The sequence below is a fragment of the Pteropus medius genome, unplaced genomic scaffold (genome assembly GCF_902729225.1).
Source record: "Pteropus medius unplaced genomic scaffold, Ma_sr-lr_union100, whole genome shotgun sequence".
Lineage (NCBI taxonomy): Eukaryota > Metazoa > Chordata > Mammalia > Chiroptera > Pteropodidae > Pteropus > Pteropus medius.
The window spans coordinates 2,434,747-2,459,402 of NW_024350926.1; the positions used below are offsets into that span (position 1 = coordinate 2,434,747).

The 24,656-nt window shown below is 33.1% G+C and overlaps 1 protein-coding gene and 1 pseudogene across 1 annotated transcript in view; one reads left to right on the plus strand and one right to left on the minus strand.

Moving 5' to 3' along the window:
• The window catches only part of CSPP1 (centrosome and spindle pole associated protein 1), a 104,650-nt gene that overhangs the window by 48,680 nt on the left and 31,314 nt on the right, over positions 1–24,656 (plus strand). Inside the window, 6 exon segments of the mRNA XM_039841810.1 lie at positions 1,097–1,218; positions 1,584–1,662; positions 8,998–9,127; positions 10,653–10,800; positions 20,177–20,329; positions 23,338–23,450. Of these exon segments, the coding sequence (XP_039697744.1) occupies positions 1,097–1,218; positions 1,584–1,662; positions 8,998–9,127; positions 10,653–10,800; positions 20,177–20,329; positions 23,338–23,450 (745 nt within the window).
• LOC120585636 (uncharacterized) lies at positions 15,199–15,317 on the minus strand (annotated as a pseudogene).

Consider the following 24,656-nt stretch of genomic DNA (forward strand, 5'->3'; position numbering starts at 1 on the left):
GGTCTCAACATTGGTTTACGGATCAAAATGGTTCACTTCCTTGTCTGGATTTTGGGCAAACCACAACTTCATTGAACTTTAATTTTGTCATTTGTAAAAGTGGAATAGTAATATATTTTCTTTATCTGCAATTACAGGTTTGTTGTGAGGATTAAATCTTAAATAAATCTCTGTACAAGTGTAAGATTTAATGATATTGACAGTTTTTCATAGCAATTTTTCAACTGCTTGTTTATGTATCTGTGGAGAGAGGTTAGTAAGGTTAGACACACTGAGTGACTAGTAAATGTGAAAATTTCACAACTGAAGAGAACTTTAATGCCATCATAGCTCCTCAGGATTATTTTGACGTATACAACAAGGGAGAACATGTTAAGATGCACTTAAAAGTTCAGACTTTCTAAGATGCCCCCTTTCTGTTTCTGTTCATCTAAATGAATTTAGCTTTTCCATTTTCACTATTGGAAAATATTGCCTTGGTGGAAATAGTGATATTTTCTAATCAGTAATGAAGTGCTGAAGTAAGTTTTTACTTTACGAAATACTAAAAATTATGTCAAGACTTTACTGTTGATATATAAGTGGTATCCTTTTCACATATGGTTAACCTCCTTTGAGAGAACAGTACATTTTTAGAGTTAAAAAAAATGCACCTCTTCTCCTAGCCGGATGAAACCATTTGGAATCCTGTTTTGTTCCCCTTTGCCTTTTCTTCCTGAACTGTCCTTCCTAACTTGCTCTAGCAGCGTGGCTGAAGCACCGCCTCTTCTAGAAAGCCTCTCTCATGCTCTCCTCCCCTGCGTGCTTTAAATGGCCCTGATCCATGTTCCTCTAGCACCCTGCGTCAGCTTGTATGGTTTTGTTTACTACTCTGCTCTAATTGTCTGTCTATTTCTGTCGTATTCCTGAGAGACAAGGATACTGGAATAGTGTGACTAGTTGATTGATAAAATCTGAAGTTTTGTCTTATGTTAAGTGTTGTCGCTTTTTCTAAAGCAGCAGTTAGATTTCGAGTAACAGTTTTGAAAAAATACCTTGATTTTAAAAAACTGCAATGAAATATGAGAAGAGTTTTTCCAATTTTCTTTTGATATAGGGTTGCACCTCTGCCTCCACCTCCCGTCCTGCCACCTTTGGCTACTAACTATCGAACTCCCTATGATGATGCGTACTATTTTTATGGAGCCAGGAATACTTTGAATCCCAGTCTTGCTTACTGTAAGTTATCTATAGGGTAAACATATTTTTCCAGTGGTTCAGTCAGGAAAATTGTTTTTTCGTGCAACCATAAATATATAAATGAGAAAAGCATAGCTTTACTTAATTTAAATATTATACATTTATTGATTTAATAAATGCCCCGTTTTAAAACTCAGTTATATTTCATAGTTATTTCCTTTTTATGTAGATTTAAGAAATAATTATATTGTGTTTTCTTGCATTGTTCTTTGTTAACTCCTAACCCAAAATGAAATAGGGATTTTTTTCCTTAGGTAACATGTTCAGTTATGTGACTTTTCTTTTAGAGATGAATGTTATTAAATGGATACTGTGGAATAAATGTGTTTATTATTTTTTTTAAGATGGTTCAGGAATGATGGGAGTACAGCCTGCAGCTTATGTTAGTGCACCTGTCGTCCCCCAGCCAGCACAACCTCTTATGTAAGTCATTAGTTAAAATAATAATTTCTTTCGAGATTAATTTGTCTTCCGTAGAACCTGTATTACTCAACTCATTCTTTTTTTCTGAAGGTATAACTTATTTTAATTTCTAGTTATTGCGTAACCAGTATGTTCAAAGTATTGCTTTCAAGTTAATGTTTCGTAGAAAGCACATTTTAAAATTAAGAATAACCTCACTTTCTCTCTTTAGAAAAGTCATGCATGCATATTATTGATAAATAAGAATATAAACAAAACATGAGCAAAAATTGAAATTGCCTAAAATCTCATTTATCCAGAGATAGACATATCTAAATATGCATTCAGGAAATCTCTATATGTACACACACACACTCATAAAAATACACACATACCAAAATGATATTACATTGTTATTGTATATGCTGTTCTATAACCTGCTTTTAAAATTAATAGTATATCATAAAGTTTTCTTCATGAGTGTCATTTTTTTTTTTCAAACTGAACTTTTTATTTAGAGATAATTATAGATTCCCATGGTGGAATCATTAGAAGTAATATAGAGACATCTTGTGTACCCTTTACCCAGTTTCTGCCCTTGCTAACATCTTGCAGAACTGTGGTACAACACCACAACCCAGAAGTACGGCTTAGGATCCAGTCAAGAGGTAGAACACGTTCCTGTCACAAGGATTCCTTCTGGCGGTACCTTTCATAGATGTACCTAGTTCCCTCCTGCCCTGCCTTCCTCCTTGACACTAGCAACAACTGTTCTCTTCTTCGTTTCTATATCATTTTAAGAATGTTAAATTCATAGAACCATTTAATATGTAACCTTTTGGGGTTAAATTTTTTTTAATTTTTTTTTTCAGTTACAGTTGGCATACAATATTAGTTTCAGATGTGAACATAATGATTAGACATTTATATAACTTACAGAGTGATCACCTGATAAATCTAGTATCCATCTGATACCATACACAGTTAGTACAATATCATTGACTATATTCCTTATGCTATACTTCACATCCCCGTGACTGTTTTCTGGGTATTTGAAGAAACCCAAAACACTACTTCGAAGAGATATGTGAATCCATATGTTCATTACTGCAGTATTTATAGTAGCCAAGATATGGAGGCAACTTGGGTGTTCATCAATGGATGAATGGGTAAAGAAGAGGTGGTACATATATACAGGGGAATATTACTCAGTTGTAAGAAAGAATGACATCTTGCCATCTGCAACAACATGGATGGACCTATAGGGTGTTGTGCTGAGATAAGTTAGAGAAAGACATGTCATATTATTTTACTTACACATGAAATCTGAAGAACAAAATAAACAAAATGGAACAAATTCATAGATACAGAGATGGTTACCAGACCCGGGGTAGGAGGGTCGGGGAGTAGATGAAAAAGGGAGAAGGGATTAAAGAATTGATTTTAAAATCAGCGTAATTCTTTAGAGATGCATCCAGATTGTCTTATGTATAAATAGTTCATTTGTTCTTATCGCTGAGTAGCATTCCATGGTATGGATGTACCACAGTGTATTAAACGATTCACTCGTTAAAGGCCGTCTAAGTTATTATGCCTAGAACTACCATAAACATTTGCATATAGGTTTTTGGATGAACATAGCCTTTGTTTCTTTAGGATACTTGCCCAGGAGTGTTCTTGTTGGATTGTATAGTAATTAGAAGTTTCGTTTTGTAGGAAACTGCCAAAGCGTTTTCAGAAAGACTATTTCAGCACTATATTAAGAATGTGGTTTCTTTCATATGTTCACCAGCATTTGGTGTTGTGACTCTTGTTTATGTTGTTCTGATAGGTGCTTAGTGTTATATCATTGGGATTTTGTTTACATTTTCATAATGATAATGATATTGAACATCTTTTCATGCGTTTATTTACCATCTATAAATCTTCAATGAAACGTCTCTTGATATCTTTTGCATGTTTTCTAATGGGAGGTTTTATTTTTTTTAACTACTGAATTTTGAGATTTTTTAATATATATCTTAAATACTAGTTCTTTGTCAGATATACGATTTGCAAATATTTTCTGTCAGTATAAAGCTTATCTTTTTATTCTTTTTGCAGGGTCTTTCATAGAGTAAAAGTTTTAAATTTTGATCAAGTCCAGTATATCAGTTTTTCCTTTTCTAGATCATGCTTTCAGTGTCAAGTTTAGGTACGCTTTCCTAGGCCTAGATTCCAAAGATTTTTTTCTTGTTTTTTCTTTTCCCTAAAAGTTTTATAATTTTACATTTAAGTTTATGATCCATTTTGAGTTAATTTTTGGATAAGATATGAGACTTAGATCAAAGGTCTTTTTGTTTTTTGGTCTATGGATGTCATTGACTCCCAGCACTATTTGCTAATAAGATTATTTTTCTTCTGTTGACTTGCTTTGCACCTTTGTTAGATCATTTGGTCGTATTTGTGTGGATCTGTTTCTGGGATTTTCTGTTCCTTTCCATTTATCTATGCGTCAGTCCTTATGGTGGTAGCACTTGATTATTGTAGTGCTGAAATTCGTTTTTCTTTTCCAAGATTGTTTTGGCTATTCTAAGTCTTTTGCATTGCCATGTGAATTTTAGAATCAGCTTGCCAATTTCTGCAAAAAAAGCAGTTGAGATTTTGATAGAAATTATGTATAATCTGTAGATCTGTTTAGTCAGTATTACCATCTTAATTTTTTTGTTTTTGTGTGTGTGGTAAAATACACATAAAATTTACCATGTAAAGCACTTTTAGTGTATAGTTTGGCAGCGTTCAGTACATTCATATTGTTGTGCAACTATCCATTTCCAGAACTCTTTTTGTCTTGTGAAACTGAAACTCTATACCTGTTAAATGACATCTCTCTAGTCCTGCTTTCCTTGGGCCCTGGCAGCCAGGGTTCTGCGACCTGTGTCTTTGAATCTGACTTACATAGGCACCTCTAAAACTGGAATACACAGTATTTGTCTTTTTGTGTCTGTTATCTTACTTACCATTATGTTCTCAAGGTTCATCCGTGTTGTAACACGTGACAGGATTTCTTTCTTTTTCAAGGCTAATACTCTGTTGTATGGATATACCACATTTTCTTTATTCATTTCTCCATTACTTTCAAAGAAACTCTAGGAAGGAATTCAGAAGATAACTAAAGATACCGTCAGTGTGTTGAGATTATTCTATGTTTAGAAGATTATTTTTCATAAATTAGATTGAATTTAAAATATTTTAAGAGAAACAACTGAAATTAGCAGACCCCAAGTAAATGAAATTCTAAATTCAGAAGGAAGAAGGTCGTAAAGGGAAGGTCTTGAGTTGCACAAAGGAGTGGAAGGAAAAAGTGGTAAATACATAGATGGAATTAAAGAAATATTTACGCAAAATTATTATGGGTTTAAAAGTAAGTAAAATGAAGAATAATAGGAATAGCATATAATTTGGAAAGGGTTAAAAGGAGAAGTTAATGAGTTTAAAAATCTTTATATCATTTGAGAAGATAGTAAAGATTTCAGTTAGTTTTATTCTTTGATAAGTATAAGTATTATGTTTCTAGAGTAACCACATAAAGTACATGGACAAAGGTGCAACTTTCTAATGTCTTAGAAGAAAAAAAATCAAAAAGGAAAAAAAAAAACAGATTTAAGGAGACTGTTTAACTTGATTATAAGTCAAAATTAAATGGCAAACTTAAATTTGATATTTGTAAATGGTTAAGAATCTCCTTCAAAGAGAACTTTTTTCATACTGGATACAAAAGCAAAATCCAGGTACACGTTACTTATATAAGTGTAGAAAAGTTGAAAGCAAAAAGGTACGGATATACTAGGAGAATATGAATTAAAATAAGTTTGTCTAGTTATGAAATGAATTTTTCAGTCATAAAGCTTTATGACAGAAAGGATCCCCTTATAAAGATAATATAATAGAAAATTTTATGTACCTAAAAACATGGTCTTAAGATGTATGGAGCAAAATTTTAAAGAGTTACAGGTAAAAAGTAGATAAATATGGAATCTAAGTGTGAGAGTTTATTACTACTTTCTATAAGTGATAGATGAAGCAGAGAATAGTAAGTTTATAGAAGAAGTCACCTAACAAGGATATCCTAATGGAAATATATAGAAATGTACCCCAAACTTCAGAATATCTATTTTTGCTAATAGGAATAAATTTATAAAACTCATCATATTCTAGTCCTTAAAGTCTCAGTAAATTTTATTTGACTCATATCTTATGCACCATTTAAGGTAGAAATCAATTTTTAAAATAGTTTTAACATTTTTCCATATATTAGAAATTAGAAAACAAGGAGCAATTTTAGAAAATACATAAAATAAGATGAAAATTAAAATAATCAGGTATCTAAAAAGTGAGAAAAAGAACAGCAAAGTAAATCCAAAGAAGTAAGGAAAGAAAGAAAATAATGGAAATTAATGAAATAGAAACATACAGTATAGAGGATTAACAGAGTCTAAAGTAGGTCCCTTGAAAACATTAATATAAAAAAACTGACAATTTTAGAGATGAAAAAATTATCATTTCTAAATTTTTACAATTTAAAAATTCTGTGTCAATTCTAAAATGACAGCTATAGTTGTAATGAACCTTAAAAAGACAATAAGGATATATTATCAATTTTATGTCAGTGAATTTGGAAATTAAGTGAAGAAAAAATTCTTATTAAAATTTAACAGTAAAAACTGACTCAAGAAGAAAAACCTATTGAATAATATCAAAACTGTTAAGAAAAAAAAAAAAGTTGGGTCATTAGTCTCAAATCTTCACACAAAATCAATTCCAGGTCTAGATGGACTGGTAAATTATACCAAACATTAGAGGAAAAAAAATTAATCTTATACAAGCTAATGCAGAGTATAGAATAAGAGGGAATTCTTCACAGTTATTATGAGACTGTCATAATCTTTATACTCAAACCTGACAAGTCCATATGAAAGTGGAAAGTTATAGGCTAGTCTTACTCATGAACATAGATAAACTGAACCTCATAATGTAAAAAGTAATTCCCAAGTTGGAATTACTCTGGAAGGTAAGATGACAGTGTAATACTGCCTGTCAGTTAAGAGTATGGACTTTGCAGGGAAGTGTCTTGGTTTGAATCCTCGTTTTACTAATTAACTTGAAGCACGTTTCTTCTGTTCCTTCTTTGTTATTTGGGATAATAATGGTATCAACTCATAAGGTTACTCTGAGGATTGAATGAATTAAAATATGTAAAGCATCTAGAATAAAGTCTGATGTATACTGAGTGCTAATTGGTGTTAGTTAGCAATTACTGTAATATATCATTAACAGACTAAAGAAGAAAGCTATATGGTAATCTTAATAGACACAGGGAAAGCATTATAAAATTTAGTATCCATTAGTGATTAACAAAATAGGTTCGAGGGGAACCTACTTGGGAAAGGTGTAAACATGAAAAACCTACATCATATATTTTAATTAATGGTGATATGTTTAAAACATTCTTTTTGAGATTGACAGTATGACTAGTATTCTTATCACCACTTCCTTTTAGTGCCCAATAATTGTAGCAAGGTTAAAAATAAGAAGGAAGGAAGGAGGAAGGGAGAAGGATTAGGAAGGAAGAAAGAAAACTGATGTTATTTGCAAAAGAATATACAGATAAAATATTAGAAATAATAGGAATTTTAAGTAGAATTGCTGAATAAAAAAATCAATATATAAAAAGTAGTTGCAGGAAATGGCAGTTTCTTGAAAAGTTAAGCATGTACTTATACAATACTGTAATTTCACTTCTAGGCGTATACTTAAGAGAAACGAACATACATGTATGCACAAAGACTTCAGTGTGAATGTTTATAACAGTATTATTCATGGTAACTAAAAAATATAAATAGTTCAAATGTCCATTAGCTAGGAAATGGATAAACAAAATGTGTTATGTCCATACAATGAAATACTGTTCAATAAAAATGAACTGTTGATGTATGCTACAGCATAACTCGAAAGTATTGTAAGTGAAAGAATCCATTTGTATTGTATGTTTTCATTTGTACGAAATGTCCAGAAAGAGCAAAACTGTAGAGACAGAAAGCAGGCCACTTACTTAGTGATCGCCTGTGGTTGGTGCGGGCAGGGGTTGGTGGCGTGTGGGTGTGAGGGATATTTTGGGGTTATGGAAAAGTCTTAAAACTAGATGGTGGAGATCGTTGTGCAACTCTGTAAATTCACTGAAAATCATTGAGTTGTGTAATTACCAGGCCTGTCATTTCTGTCCTTCCTCCCCTCTGATCCGACTATACATACATACCTAAATTCCTTCCATCTTGAGCAAGGAGGAGTTGATAAGTAAAGATCAAGAATTTGGATCATTGAGTGAGGGGTAAGAAACAGAAAGAAAAATGAGTGCGATACTGAAACCTGTCCACCATGTAATTTATAGCGGCTGCTTTGAGAGATTGCTTACTCAGATAAGCATTTTCAACCTTCTTTATTCATTAACACACATAGCCCTCTTGCTCTGAAAAAGTTTAATTGTTAGGAGTCATTTGCTCTGGTTCTCCTCGTTTTCCTTTTTACCCATTCATAATTCAGCGTGACAGTATACACAAACATGTCTGTTTATCCTAATCGAAGATTGTAAATAAATTGGATAAGTTGAATACACAAAGGGAACTCATTTAAAGTGATGATGATGATGTTTTTGGAGATGAGATGCCTTCTGTAGTCCCTTTTTTATAACTATAATTTTATTATAAAACTAATGCTTACCTTTTATAATGCAGATTTTTTAAATGTATTGTTTTCTTCAAAGTGGTTGCATTCCTGTACTTTAACATGTTGTGTGTAAGACAAATAGCACTTTATTGCATGAAATTTAAATAACCATGATAATGTTTTGAATTAATTTTTTGAGTGCTTATACAGTCAGACTTTTTTCTATAATTATATTGTTTTATTCTTCAAATGGCTAAGAAGCTATTACTTGATATTGGAGTATATTTATTAAGTAAGTCACTAGTTATATTATTTGAGAGACTTTCACTGTATTGTTATTACTATGCATTCAGAAAAGTGTATAAGTCATGTGTCTGTTGCTTGATGAATTACCACAAATCGTTTTCATTTCCATGTAACTACCACCTAGGTCAAGAACTAGATCCTGTAAATTTCAGTTCGGTGGATTATGAAAGCAGAGATGGGGAAGAACTTAGGGAGGCTCCTTTACTTCAGGCTTTCTCTCTGACCTACAGAGAAATCCCTCCCTACTTTTAAATGTACTACTTATATACCTTGCTATTTCAAAGGAGTGTTGCATTGTCTTCTTGCTTCATAGATGGATTCAAATTATTAATTGTGTATTTAATGTAGGAACACGGTTGGACAGAATGAATTGAAAATTACAAGTGATCGAGCGGTAAATTCTGGCTTGTTTTTTGAGGATAAACCAAAGCCTTCTAAACAGTCACTTCAATCTTACCAGCAAGCTTTGCAGCAGCAGGTATTCGTTACTGATTCATTCATTCATTTGTTCATTCCTTTTGTGTGTTAGCACAGTAGTCCTTTAGACTTCAGAGTATGGCAGAGGAGAAAAAAAGATGCCAGTTGCTTATACTTCATTATGACAGGTTTTGATGCAGGTAGACTGGCAGGTAGGATAGGGAGAATACTTGCCCGAGCAGTTAGAAGGGCTTCACCTGGTTGTGGATATTTGAGATGCATGTTATGCATTTGGCTTTCAGGAAGATTATCTGGTTGTGATGTAGACGATTAGGAAAGAAATATGGCAGAGAAACTGTTTTTTGGGGGTGGTGGGAGATGGGAAGGATATCCAAGAGATAGTTCTGGGGTTTCAGTGATGGGACTCAGATATAGGGGATGAGAAAGGGCTTGAAGGTGATTCTGAGTGCTGTAATCTAGGAGAATAATGAAGCAGTGAACTGAGATAGGGGCAGAAAGAGGCAGGACCCTTTTAGGGAGGAGAATTAGGGGTTCTGTGTAGTTTGCAGAGTTTGAAGAGAATTTACTAGAGTAAAATGTGTGGTTTGGCGGGGAATGCCCACATCTCTGAGAAGACCCTAGGACTCCTGTCCACCTGAGGTAGTACTTTTCTGTGAAGTTCCACTTAGATTTCTTCTGAAGCAACTTTTGTTCATTTTTTTAACATGTGCAACCTCCTTGAAACATGGATTTTTTTAAAGGTATAGAATTACCAACATCATTTTTTATGTTAGTATTCTACAGAATAAAAGACTGAATTTATCTGTTTCAAATAAGTATATTAACACCACCGAAAAAACTAGATTTCCTAAGTCTAGAATTTACCTTGTGTATGTGATGACTTCCTTGGCCTTGCTGGAGTGGTTGCTTATATTTTCCATGTATTTGGTTATAATTTCAAAAGTATATTTCCAAAATATACATACCAGTTCATTGCCTATCCGTATGTCTCTAGAGAACAAGCCTGTACCTGCACTTGATGATAAGACTTTGTTTGTTTTGTGTGCTTGCATAAAGTTGTACTTTAAGTAGCCTGGTATTCCCCAAAGAGCTTTGAACTTTCTACCTCTATGAATTCTGGGAATGCGGTTTGCCCAGGGTAGAGTAGTTCTGGTGAGGAGTGGAACGTAGGTTGTGGCTGGCCAGGTCCCATGAAAGATAGATGATAAAGGAAAGTAGGGAGATGCTATTGGTCCCTACAAAACGGGGAAGGATAGGGAGGGAGGTTAGGCACACACTGGGGGTGGGAGGGAGGAGTTGGCTTAGCCCAAAGTGGCATCAGTGGCTGGAAAGGACTCTAGTGGCATCATCTGAGAGAACCGCAGCCATATACTCCCACCATCGAAGTGTTTTAAAATTGGGTGTTACATATATTTGTGATATTAAATTTTATAGTGAAGCATACTGAAAAAAAATCCACTTTTTTCCTCTAATAAGAAAAATAAAATAAAATCTGATATTAACGCTAACTTTTTATATCACAATACTTGTCAGCACTTAATGTGAATGTTTTTTATGTTGTCAAGATTCGGGAAAGAGAAGAAAGAAGGAAGAAAGAACGTGAGGAAAAGGAAGACTACGAAGCGAAGCTGGAAGCTGAAATGAGAAGCTACAACCCCTGGGGAAAAGGCGGAGGTGGAGCCCCGCTCAGGGATGCCCAGGGAAACCTGATAAGTATGTTATCTCCACGGATTTGTTGTTTTTAAAAGAAACTTTTTTTTAACTTTCAAAAATAATGGGAGTAGGAAGAAGGGTTCCGGAATCATAGCCTATAAGGCAAGGTCTCTATTTATGTAGCTTACTGCAAAAGAGGTCATTTGGTAATGAATATAACAACAGGTTAGAAAGCCTTTCTCCTTCAGAGTGCTTGTTTTTACTACAAACTGTCCATCCTCTGGTGATAATAACTCAATTGCAAAGAAAAACTCATGTTATTTGGTAAGTTTTTACCTAAAATTGTACTGAGAATTTAAAAAAGTTTCCTAGTAAAAATCATAAAACTCTTATTACAATTTTTTTTTTAACTTTGTTTGTTTTGTGTAGCTTTAAAGTAACCGATGTGGAATAGTGTGGCAAGGGATGTGTTTAATTCTTATATATCATATACTTGCTCATTGCAAGGACCCTTTTAAAAATAAAGACGATCTCAGCAGTTTGCTGGCAGGTTGCAGAATCATATTTATCTTTCAGAAATGTTTGAGCTAGAAATCACACAACAAGCTCTTGGAAAAGAGAGGTTTCATACAGCTAGCCCGTTATATACAGTAGGATCCTCTCTGATTAGCTTTTAGCTGAGAAAGTAGAGTAAAGATACTGTTTTTGAAAATTGTTTAATTAGAAATGAGAAATAAATCATAAAAACCGATTATAATAGTAAAAATATAGATTTTTACTATTTACTAGATTTCATGTTGTTCTTCAGGTGTTTTACATTATCCTAGAGATAATTGAATGATACATTCAGAAGATTTTTTTGGATAGATATTGAGTTATTAGAATTCTTAAGTATCATGCCTTTGTTTCTTTGTTAAAGATGACTTTTTAGAAGAAATCTATTTGAGGCCCACTTAAATTAATGAGATAACTCTTTTTTTTCTATCTTTACTCCATAAATATTTTCATCATAGTTTTTGAAGATGCTTACTCTCTATAGATGATGTGATTTTAGGTGATACATAGATAAACATTTCATATTTAAAAGGTTAAATATCTTCGAATATGTATTAAAAAACACTGGTTTTCCATTTATGGATAGAACTATAACATTCCCTTTTAAAGTAGAAGTATTATTCTAGCTGTTTAACAAAAAATGCTGTAGCTGAAGGCTCAAGGCAGTAGAAGTTACTTCTCATGTAAGTCACATTCTGAGACTATTCGGGTGCTTCTCCTCCAAGAGGTGACTCAGGAATCAGGGCCTCGTCCATCGTGTCACTCCTCCATTTCAGAGTCCTCCCCTTCTGGCTACACAGTCAGGGCCCAGAAGTGGGAGAACAAGTGGAGAATTTCGTTGGAGCCTGGCCTAGGAGTGGAGGAATAGCATGTTTATCTTTGTTTCGCGATTCAGACCTAGTTACAGGGTTCTAACTTAACCGCACGGGAGCTGAGAGGCTTTGCTTTTTTAATGCCCAGGAGGAGCACGTGAGATTGACCAGCATCTAGCCAGCCTTTGCCACAGTAAATTTAAATTGCTAATTGATAGAAAACATACCAGTTACCATGAAGGAGGTGCCTAAATGACTGAAACTTTGGGAAACACTGGAATAGAATAATTTCCTAGAACTTTCTAGCTTGCCTCTAAGATTATTTCCAGTTAAGACAATACAGATATGGTGTTCTGTCTTTTAATTGGTTGAAGTGTTAGGATAAGTGTGGGTTATTGAATTATAAAATACTGTTTTAGAATTCCTTGATCTAATGGGAATGGAGCAAACTATTCTAAGATTTTCATTTTGCAGTAATATTTAGTTTGCTTTTTTAATGCTATAGTCATGCCATGAAATAGAAAAGGTACACCATATTATCAGATACTATTTTTTAATGGTATTTTGCAAACAAGTAAACTCATTATGTAAAGAATATCGGCTTGTCTTGTATGTGTCTGTTATATTTTAGAGAGGCAGGGAACGTAATTTTTCTGTTATATTTGAATTATGTAGTGAAGAGCAGTGTTCTGTTTTACCTTCTTGTGATGACCAAAATCGTATAATCCCATTGGCTAACTTTAATTCAGATGGTGGCTTTTTTGATTACTCCTTTATCTTTGATCTTTTATTACAAAGAAATTAAAGAAATTGAATGTTCACCCTTATCATAGCTCTCTAAGGAAGATATCTTCATAAGGGAAAGAATTTTTTAATAAAATATCAAAATCTGTTACCCATGCCATTGTAACAGCATCAACCATATTAAATGCTTCTCGTTTTTGTTATTTGCTCTACACTTAAAATCTGTTTCTTTCTCAGCTCTTTATTCATTAAAGTTCCGTATTCAAGTTCTCATAAAAAGCTAATTCTGTTCTGTCTTTCAATGGGCGAATGGATAAACTGGTACGTTAATGCAATGGGACAGTACTCAGCAATAAAAAAGAATGAACTCTTGTCACACAAAGCAACTTGGAAGACTCTCAAAGGAATGATGCTAAGTGAAAGAAAACCTCTGTAAAGTTACATCCTTGTACATTCTCAAAATGACTAAACTACAGGGATGGAGAACAAATCAGTGATTGCCAGGGGTTATGGCTGAGAGAAAGAATAACTTTTATAAAGAAATATAAAGAGATATAACTTTTATAAAGAGATATAAAGAGATAGTATGATAGAGTTTTTTAGGATGTTAGAACTGTTTTGTATCCGATTATGGTGATGATACATGAATATCATATGTTAAAATTTTAAGAAACTGTACACCAAGAGAAAAAAAAACAATTTGAAAGATAGCAAAAGTATCTTATAGTTCTAATGGATGAATAGTGAGATTAAGCATTTCTTCATACATTTGGTTAAATATTTGTATTCTTTTATGTATTGTATTTTCTCCAGTTAGATTTGTTTTTTTAGGTTGTTTATTGAGACACAATTTGCGTGTAATAAAATATACTTTTTAAGTATATTGTTTAATGAGTTTCAACAACTGATTCTAGTAATCACTGCTACAGTCAAGATATAAAACATTTACAGATTATCCGGTCCTATATTCCTGCCGGTTTCTGAGTAGCACTCATGATAATATTGCCTTCGTATTGACATTTTCTTCTCAGTTTAATGTTTTTGAGCTTTATCCTTGTTGTTGTATATGCCAGCAGATTATTTCTTTTTATCAGTGAATAGTTTTTCATTGTGTGGAGGTACCACAGTTGTTTATCCGTTTACCAGTTCATGGACATTTGTGTTTTTTACAGTTTAAGGCTATTATGAATAAAGTTGTAAACAGTCACTTCTAGGTCTTCGTGTGGTCATAAGTTTTCATTTCTTTTGGGTAAATGCCTAGGAATGGAGTTGCTGAGACATATAGTAAGTGCATGTTAACTTTGTAAGAAACTGCCAGACCTTTTTTCAAAGTGGTTGTGTCATTTCGCATTCCCACCAGCAAAGCACACGGTTTTCAGTTGCTCTGAATCCTTATCAGCACTTGCAATTGTTCATCTTTAAAATTTTAGCCATTCTTTTAAATGTGTAGTGATATTTCTTCTCAACCTCAACAAAAAGTTGTGGAGGGATTGTCATTGGGATAGCATCAGTTTTGGAACAGCTGGCAGTATTGAGTCTTTTGATCCATGAATGTGGAATATCTATCCACTTATTACTTTCAGTTAACTTCTCTTAGCAGTACTTTGTAGTTTTCAGATCTTATTTTTTGTTAATTGCATCCCTAAGTGTTTCACGAATTTTGATGCTATTTTAAATGATACATTAAAAATATATATCAATTTGTTCATTACTAATTTACGGAAACAGTTGCTTTTTGTATATTGCCCTTTTGAACTCATTAGTTTTAGTAGTTTTTTTTGTATATGCTTTGAGATTTTTTAATGTAGATGGTCATGTTATTCGCAAACAGTTTTACTTTTTCTTTTTCAGTCTGAATGCTTTTCTTATTTTATTTGCCTTTCTCACTGGTTAGGAACTCCTGTACAATGTTTGAAAATTAATAGAGCAGACATCCTTGTCTTGTCCATGATTTTAGGTAGAAAGCATTCAGTCTTTCCCATTTAGTGTAATGTTACCTGTTAAGTTTCTGCAGATTTTTTTTTTTTTTTTACATTGGGTCTAGGATATTCTCTTCTATTCCTGCTGAGTTTTCATCATGAATGTATGTAGGATTTTGTCAAGTGCTTTTCTACATCTTTTGAAATGATAATCTTGTCTTTTTTACTCTGTTGCTCTATGGTGGATTACATTGATTTATTTTGAATCTTGAACTAGTTTTTCATCTGGCATAAACCCTATTTAGTCATACTCTTGTCTTTTTTATGTGTTGTAGAATTTGATTTGCTAATATTTTGCTAGAGATTTTTGTATCTGGGATCATAAGGATATTTGTTTTTCTTTCTTTCTTTCTTTCTTTTTTTTTTAACACCCACAGCACCTGGTCTTCTTAGGTGGTCTCCCATCCAAGTACTAATCAGGCCCGACCCTGCTTAGCTTCCAAGATCAGACGGGATCAGGCGTGTTCAGGGTGGCATGACTGTTGTTTTTCTTTCCTTACCGTGTTGTCTGATTTTGGCATCAGGATAATGCTGGCCTCACAGCACGAGTTGGGAAGTTTCCTCTTCTATTGGTCAAATTTACCAACAAAGCCATCTGGGCTCAGAATTTTCTTTGGGAAGGTTTTAAACTATGAATTCTGTTTCTTTAGTAAATAGATATTCAGTTTAGTAAATAGATATTCAGTTTCTTTAGTAAATAGATATTCAGTAAATAGATATTCAGTTTTTTTTAGTGTTTTGAATCATTTAAAGAATTTACCAGTTTCATCTGTTTTTGAATTTATTGGTATAAAGTTAATAATATTTCATTATTTTTCAGTGTCTGTAAGATCTACAATGATGGCTCCTTTTTCATTCCTGATATTTATAATTTGTATATTCTCTTTGTTTCTTAAACAGTCTGGCAGATATTTATTTATTTTATAGATATTTTCATAGAACCAGCTTTTATTTTCATTGGTTTTTCTATCGTTCTTTTCCTGTTTTACTGATTTCTGTTCTTTACTATTTTCTTTTGTTTTGCTTTGTGCTTAATCTTCTTTTTAATTTCTTAATGTGGAAACTTAGATTATAACTTGAGACATTATTATTATTATTATTTTATAATAAATGTATTCAAAAACTACAGATTTCTCGGTGGGTACTTACTATTTTAACTGTATCTCACAAATTCAAAATGTTGTCTTTTCATTTTCATTCAATTTTCTAATCTTTTTGTCATTTTTCTTTGATTATTTAGAAGTGAGTTTTTAAAATTTTCTAAATATCTGGGCATTTTCCAGATGGCTTTCTTTTATTCACTTCTAGTGTATATTTTATTTTGTTTAGAGATTATACTTTTTGTTATTTCATTTTTAAATTTATGAGATTTATTTTATGAGCCACCATTTAGATTATTTTATTTGTCTTAGAGACTGATTTCTAAAAGTAAGTGTCTCTATTTTAAATTGAGTTAACTTTGAAATGTGTAGTACCAGAGTTGGAAATATTCTTTAGTCCTTTGAATTGACTCAATGTAAATGAGTTGGTATGTCAGCCATGGATTGCTGAATCATAGTGGGCCTATAGTAATAGTTAATGTATCTTAGCCATTTTCTTTAAAATGTTTTGTATTTTCTACCATAGTAAAAAGCAAATAACTTTTAAATTTAATTTTAATATCAAAATATTCATTTGTTTATTGAAAAAAATAAAGATTATAAAGTAAGTAATGAAAAAATAAAGTACCGTTTATGTATTATTTACCTATAGATATCATATAATTTATCCTTGGTTTGATAAGTTGTTCAGGGAGTAGAATTATTTTTCCTACTTGTCAATCTGTGACATTTTCTTTTGTAATTCTGTTTGTTGTAGAATTATTCTTGTAATACCAGTTTTATACTAAACATGATGATTTACATTAGAAATAAAACCCCCGTTTAGTGACATCTTTGTGCAGTTGGCCTATTACACTCGACCAAAGTGCCTTTTTTATTTTCATTTTTAGCCTATTTCAAACCTGATATTGTACTATCTCACGAAAAGATAGAGTGACCAATTGATTGACAAATCAATTTTAATTTCTTAATTATTTTTTTCAATAAAAATCAATATGGATTTGTTTTGATTGCTGAATCTGATAGTCTTAAATCCTGATAATTATGTACTCTGCTGAAATTAATTTTCCTTTTATATAAATACATTGACTATTCTAAGTGAGAGGACCATGTGTAATCAGAACAGTAAATTATAACATGTTACTGATTTCGAAGCCTATCATTTTGTTTGTTTCCTTATGGGGTATTTATATCTTAATTTATTATTTGTGCAGGTGAATACCAAAATGAGATTTCATTCCCTAAGCATTCACTAGTTTGGCAGCAGAGTCGCAGCTGTGGGTATCATCTGGAAGGAGAGACCGCGATGTACTGCACTCTTATAATAGAAAATAGAATATTGTATGTAATATTCATAGTGATTCTCATATAGTCTGGTCTTATGCTATTCTAGTGAATTGAATGACAATGAAATGATTGATTTCCTATTTGAGTTAAATTGGTTTTGTTTCTGTGACTTTAGGGACTATAGTTAGTAGTCGATAACCTCAACTTTTCCCATCATCTATTTTCATTTCCCTCCCAAATTCAGATAGATTCAGGATTTGATGATGATTTCTGGAGCACCTAGCTAGTACTTGCTTTACTAGTCCTTGCTACTGGGTAATTTTCTTGTAATCAGCTTTTCTCTGTGATTTCACCCAGTCCCTTCTCTCTTACATTTTCAGTTTTCTACTCATTTCTTCCCTTATACCTCTGAACTACTTGGGTTACTTGTATTCTTAAACACAGACAGAGCTCTGCTCTTGTCCATGTTGTACTTCTTTTATCATATAAAATACATTAAAAAGTACTCTCCTTGTTGCCGCAATCTAATCACCCTGTTAGTACTTCTATTCCATAATATAGCTTCTAGGTCCCATTGCTCTGCTGATGCTACATTTTCAGAAATGATTGATGTCCTGATTTCCAGTGTAATGTTTTGTACTCAGCCCTCATCCTCTTTGAACTAGGTTGACAGTTTGTTCTTTCCTTCCTTTAAGCCCTGTGCACTCTCTCAGAGGCTGTCCCCTCTTCAGCTGACATTTATTGGATATGTGTATTGTGATCCAGGTTAAACGCTTCTAGGTCCGTAAACATGATCTTTATTTGAGGACTGTCTTCTCATGCTGTGTGTTCCTTGAGTTGGCGTGCTCTTCCTCCCCATTCATTCTCTCCCACCTCATCTCTCCTGCTCCTGTGTTTCTCTTTAGGCCCACTCTGTGGACGGTCTTCACATCTCTTTCTTTGCCCCTGACCACTTTTAAAACTACTTCATTTCCAGCCTGTCTTCTGCATCTCTGCACCTGACGTTTGATGGATTATGTAGACCTAGCATGCAAAATCAAACTTCACTGTGTAAATCCAGCTCCTCTTTTTCTGTAAATGCATCATAATTTTGATCATTCAAACTAAGAAATGCAGAGTTCTTTTGACTCCCCATATTGAGTTGATTAATAAGCCTAACGTATAGGTTCTCCCTCTTCAGTGTTCTTTGAATTCTCTTCATTTTCATTCATACTTCATCATATTTGAAATTTATTATGTCTTGTCTAGGTTCTTGCCATTTTCTCATAACTTCTTCATTCTTCTTTGTTTTTCACATCTAAGCCATATGTATCAAATGTACAACCAATTGTATTGTTGCATACTCAAAAATTATTTGGGACTCTGGAATGTCACTATCTGAGTTCACATTCTTGTTCTGCCACTTACTGGCCTTGTGGTCTTTGAGCAAATTAATTTAGTTTCATTTTGTCATCTATAATACTGGGGTGAAAGTAGTATAATCATATAGGTTATTGTATAGAATATAAAAATGTTAGCTGCCATTATTATTAGTTCTACTTCTGTAACCAACAGAATGGTCTCCACCACCATTTGCAGAATAGAACTGAGAATCATCTGCTTGTGTTTTAGAATGTTCCAGAATAGGCATCCAATCTGCAGTTTCCGATCTTATTTCTCATTGCTCTTTTCCGTGTATTTTGTGCTCTAGTCAAGCTGGACCACTTCAGTGTTGCCAGAACATCCTTGTTTCTCACTTCATTCTGTTTCATTATGCTTTCCCCACCCATCCTACTTGGTGTCTGAGTTCAGCCTGTCTTGATTTTGAACTCTCATTCTCCTTGGTAACATTCACATGTCATTTGCCATGTTCTATCTGGTATTCTGATTGTGATTCATGTTGAGAATACATCCTCGAACATATTAGACTTCCTGATAAATACTTATATCCAGGTTTAAGTTTGCTTTCACTGCTGCCATAATATCCAAGTTGTTCATAGAGAACAGCTTTTTGTTTGTTAAAACTTTTGAGTTCTTCAGTCACTCAGGTCTGTTTTGAAGATTGGTTGTTCGACCAAGTCCGACATGCTCAGATTTTTGCCGTGTGTGTGATGTCTATTGCTGTATAAGTGATTACCCCAACATGTAGTGTTTTAAAAAATGAACATTTATTATCTTGCAGTTCTGCGGATCAATAATTTGTATAGTTTAGCTGGGTGGTTTTGTCTCAGGATCTCTCCTGAAGTTGCAGTCCAAGATGTCAGGATGTAGGCTCTGGTCATTTGAAGGCTCGACTGGGACGGGAGTCCATTTTCAATATGGCTCAGGAGGCCTCAGTTTTTGGTCACATGGACCTCTCCATAGGGCTCCTCAGTATCCTTGTAATAAAGATAGCTGGCTTTCTTCAGAGTGAGTGATGCAGTAGATTAAGTGACGTGGAAACAACACATTTTAAGAAGTAGTCTCGGAAGTTGTATATCATCATTCTGCAATATCCTGTTTATAAGAGTGAGCTATAAACTCTGGTCCACACTCAAGGGGAGGGAGATCAAGCTCCATCCATCTTTTAAGGGAGGATTGTCAAAGAATTTGTGCATGTATTTTAAAACTCCACGTGATTATATTTTTTCATTAGGAACGCTAATGACGTTGGGTAAATTTCATTGTGGCTTTATTTTTGTATATTAAAGAGATTCCATATTCTGAAATAAATAGATATAAATATGGTTTTTATGGGTTCTCAAAGATTTGCATATTCTAAATTCTATACTGATTTTGAGTTTATTATGTAAAGTTATTTTTTTTTAACCTCATGTTTTAGTAATTTTGTTTCCTTTTTCAGGGCACCAAGATGTCATTGAATTATTCCAGCTCTGTTCTATTGTTTTTCTCTCACATTCCCTATTTTAAGAAAATGTATTAAGCATAGTAATTATAGAAATGTATTTATTGAAATAAACGGCTTATTTTTCCCTCTCAGCTGATTTGAATAGGATGCACAGACAAAATGTAGATGCCTACCATAACCCAGATGCAAGAACATACGAAGATAAAAGGGCTGTTGTAGCTCTAGACCAAAATTTAGCCACTTCAAATGCTGAGAACCTAGAAGATTCTACAAATAAAAACTCAGGTTTTTAATTACATTCTATATTTTCTTTTACATTTCTAAAATTGTTCATTTAACGTTTCTCTTCTGTTCTCTGACAAAGTCGTACTGTAATTTTGAGAATTTGGTTACTCTGAGTCAGGAAGCATAACATGTTATTCGTGCTATTTACAATATCTTTCCTGCATAGGTATTTTGAAAAATATGAATAGGGAAATAGAGTTTGCTTCTTAAAACTATTTTCTCTCAAGCTTTGTAGCTCGCTTATGTATATTTTAGCTGCTGATAACATTTTCATTTTGCTGGTGGGAAGACATTGCTTAAAATCAGATTGTCTTTTTACATATACACAGTTTGTTTCTTATACCCATAACTATTTGAGTTAATGAGAGGTATCAGATGTGATATGATAAATTGTACAATGAAATTCATTTTTGTTTGTTCTATAATCATTTGTTCTCCCTCATTTAAACCACAATGTACAAAGAAATGACATAATTAAAAGTTTGATTTGGTATGTGGTCACATCCCCCTTTCTTAAGCAAATATTTTTAATTTGCTATTAAGCAACTTCCTTCAATTAAAAGTTCTGTAAATTAAAAATTAATATATTTTCTTATGACTTGCCAGGAAAAATTGTCATCTTTCTTTATCAAGTATATATAAAAATGTTACATATTTAAAAATCAACATAAGTTGATGTCTATAAAAGTAACCATTTATTTACTACAAATACTACTTTATACTTTCACAAAAGTTTTGATTTTAGGCTAGAAAAGAACTTTTACATTAAGAAGTCCTCTAAAATAGCTCTGACTTTCAAAAAATGACTTTTTTATTTTTAACTCTTATGGCTTATTGGCCAAACAGACAGATGTAATGAGGAATCATGATTAGAATCCCTAGTCTTGCATCTTTCAAGCCTTCGATGGTAGCACTACTCTGCAGCCTTTTGAACACTTCAGGATATGGGTGGGTTGTTGTTGCCATAGGCAACCTGTACCATATTTGATCTCTAGTTACCAGCAAATGTTTTCTTACATCGATCCACAATAGATTTTTACTCAGTGGATCCATTTTTGATTTTTGGAGCTGTAAGGTTTTGATGAAGTTATTAATTCGGCTATCACTCTTGGTCTGTAATAATTCAGCATGCGATTGAAACACCTTTTCATGTTATTGCTGTGAAGAGAGCACTTTGGCTTCTTTCTGATTATTATTACTTTTTCTCTTCATTTGCTTTTTCTTCTAGTAATCTGTATTGAGATTTCAGTGCTACTGACCCTTTCTCTACCTTTTTTTTCCACGCCCAGTATTGTTTGTAGTTGTCTCAGCATAGAACTTTCTTTGTCTTAGTAATAACATTTTTAGGCATTTAGCTCTGCTTACCGAGTAGAGCCCTGGAAAAATAAAAACCCCTTCTCAAGAACGAGCACAAACTTAATTGAATATGCTCAGCAGAATTTGTCTGTAGCCTTTCTACACACCGCCAAGGTTTCCTCCTTTTTTTCTGCGTGAATCGAAATTCCCTAAATTAACTTTCATCCCCTAAGAATTAACATAGACTTCCTGAATATAAAAACTTATTCAAAGTCACATAATCTGTTGCTATGCCACCACATATATATATAAGTGTATATATGTATACACATGTATATGTATGTGTGTGTATTCTGTGTGTACACGCATACACATATGTATGTGACATTTAAAGGCCTTAGGGAACTCGTATATCTGAAAATTGGACGTTATAACGTGTGCTTAAGGTTCATTATCTTTTAATGTTCTGTCTTCATTAAGTCCTTCTTAATGCTCTTTTTTTATCCCTGGTTCTTGGAAGAAGAATCATGTTTATAAAGTCCATACTAATTTGGCTAAAATTTTTTTTTTTTGGCTTATTTTGATGCCTAGATACATTTTCATTTTCTTTGTATAAAGCAACAGTTTTCCTGCAGTTTTGTTTTATAATTGATGTGTTTTTAGAAGACCTTGTCTGTCTCTAATATTCTCTAATTGCCCCAAAGGCTTAGAATTTCAGTGATCATTAAAGCGAAACATACAACTTAGTTTTGTTTTGCTAATCAGCTTTTCTATCAAAGTATAAAATTTTAATGTAAGTATCGATTTGGCTTTCTGCTGGCCTATTCAAATAAGCATTAAAAAATTTAAATACAAAGACAAAGAGAAACCTAAAAGGCAGCTAAACTGCAAAGCATTTAGCCTACATGAACTATGTAGGTGAGAGAAATAAATGCTTTAGATGAATGATATAAAGAATGAGTCAGTAAATAAAAAATAATGTAAACAGTTATATGAGGCTTAAATTTAAGTAGGTTTTTTTTTTTCTGCATTTAAAGAGATTCCTGAGGTATAATTATTTTTCAAGTAGAAATTTTATGAAATATTTTTTTCCTTTCTCAGAATGTGTGATACTAATAGGCAATATAATAGATAATGTTACTTTGTTTATATCCCTTCAATAGAATTTTTTAAAAAAATTATTGCAATGATTGAAAAGTTATATTTATTAAAAAAATGTTTTTAGAGCTGACTTTATTGCTTTAACCATGGATGGAAGACCTTGGAATTACTGATTTTTTAAGACAATTTTGGAAATTTTTTACATACATAATACATTTTAATATATAAGCAATAGCATTAAGAAATGAATATTTACATTCATAAGAACTTAAACATGCACTTTTTTTCTCTATACAAATTTTAAAGCCTTTGCTGTAATCAGAGTTGTTTGGGTTATTAGCTTTTATGTTTTCTCGGTGTCTTTCAGGTGTAGATATGTTATGATTTTTCAGCTATTTATTTTAGTTTCACCGTTTTTCTTCTGTTATTTTTCATTTGGCCTTCAGGTTCTAATCTCAGCCATCCTTTTCTGATTGTAGCCTCTGGACTTCCAGATTTAGCACATTTTTTAAAATATGAACTTAGTAGCAAACCATTCATTCTTTAACATTTACATGTTTTAAACATTGGCTAATGGTAGTTTTTTTTTTTTGTAATATTTCTCTTTCAAGGTTGTGTACAGACACAGAGCTCTCCTTTTGCTCGGGGAAATATATTCGGTGAGCCTCCAACTGAACTTCAGATTAAACAGCAAGAATTATACAAGAATTTTCTTCGTTTTCAGGTGAAATACTTATTTGATTATAGTTTCAAAGTTTCATAAGAGTTTTAACAAACTAAACTTGCAAAGATTTTTATCCATCGGATAAAGAATAAATTTTAAAATGCCATGCAGTTACCTATAATCTCTAATTTATATCAGATACAGGTAGTAGTACTAAAATATCACATATCTGAAAAAGGATTCAGGAGACATGTTAGGTATACCAGTTTACTCAATCTTTTGTAAACTAAATGATTGTTAAAGAGTGCTGAAATTTCTAAAACCGAAAGGTTTAAAATATTCACCTATTAGGAATAGAATTAGTCTTTCTAGATGCTTATGTGTTAGTAGAAAAGGAATAGTTTTTTACCCAAAAGATTTGATGTTCTTGGCTCAGTATAAGTTATAAACAAATAAAAATTAGATGTAATCACATTTTGCAGTTATTTGCCACATTTATTTATGTAAACAAATAGCACTTAAAATAGGAATGCGCAGGAAGACACTTGAGCATCCGGTGTTTATTGAGCTCCTGTACCATGGCCACCCCGTGCTGATCACTAGGGAGGGAACCTGAGATGGGAGACGAGCCCTGGAGGGGTGCAGTGTCTTCTCTCCTTACTGCCCCTTCCACCCACACTTAAACCCCAGTGTCAGGTTAATCTCGTGGCCTGGTTAATCTTCCTTTGATATAACTTTATGTTACTCTTTTTCACTCAAAACTAGGTAGTAGCTTTTCGTTTCTACAGGAATTGTCTAAATTCCCTAGTCCGACATTTAAGGCTACCCAGTGTAATCCCAGTGTCTTAAATTCCTCTTAAAGAGTGTCTGCTTGAGCATGTCATCTTTTTAATCCTGATTGTTGTGGACTCTGACATAAGGCAGTGACATGATAGATGCAGTCTTGTGGATGATTGGTCTGGTGTTAGTGTTTAGAATGTATTGTTGGAGGATTTAAAACATTGGAAACAGGACTCTTTACTAGAGTGGTGACAGTGCAAACGGATGGAAGGACCTTTCTAAGGATCAACAGAATGAATAGAGACATCGAGTGTAAGAGAGTAGCATCAAGTCCCAAGGGTATTGGCCACAGAAGTCAGATGACAGCAGTTTGAGGGTCATAGTGTCACCTGTTGAACTTGAAAGACCCTGTGGTCTTTTGCCCATAATGATAGTAAGTCAAAACTTAATAGCTCCCATTGTACTTAATTAGCAAGTGTTGGTGTG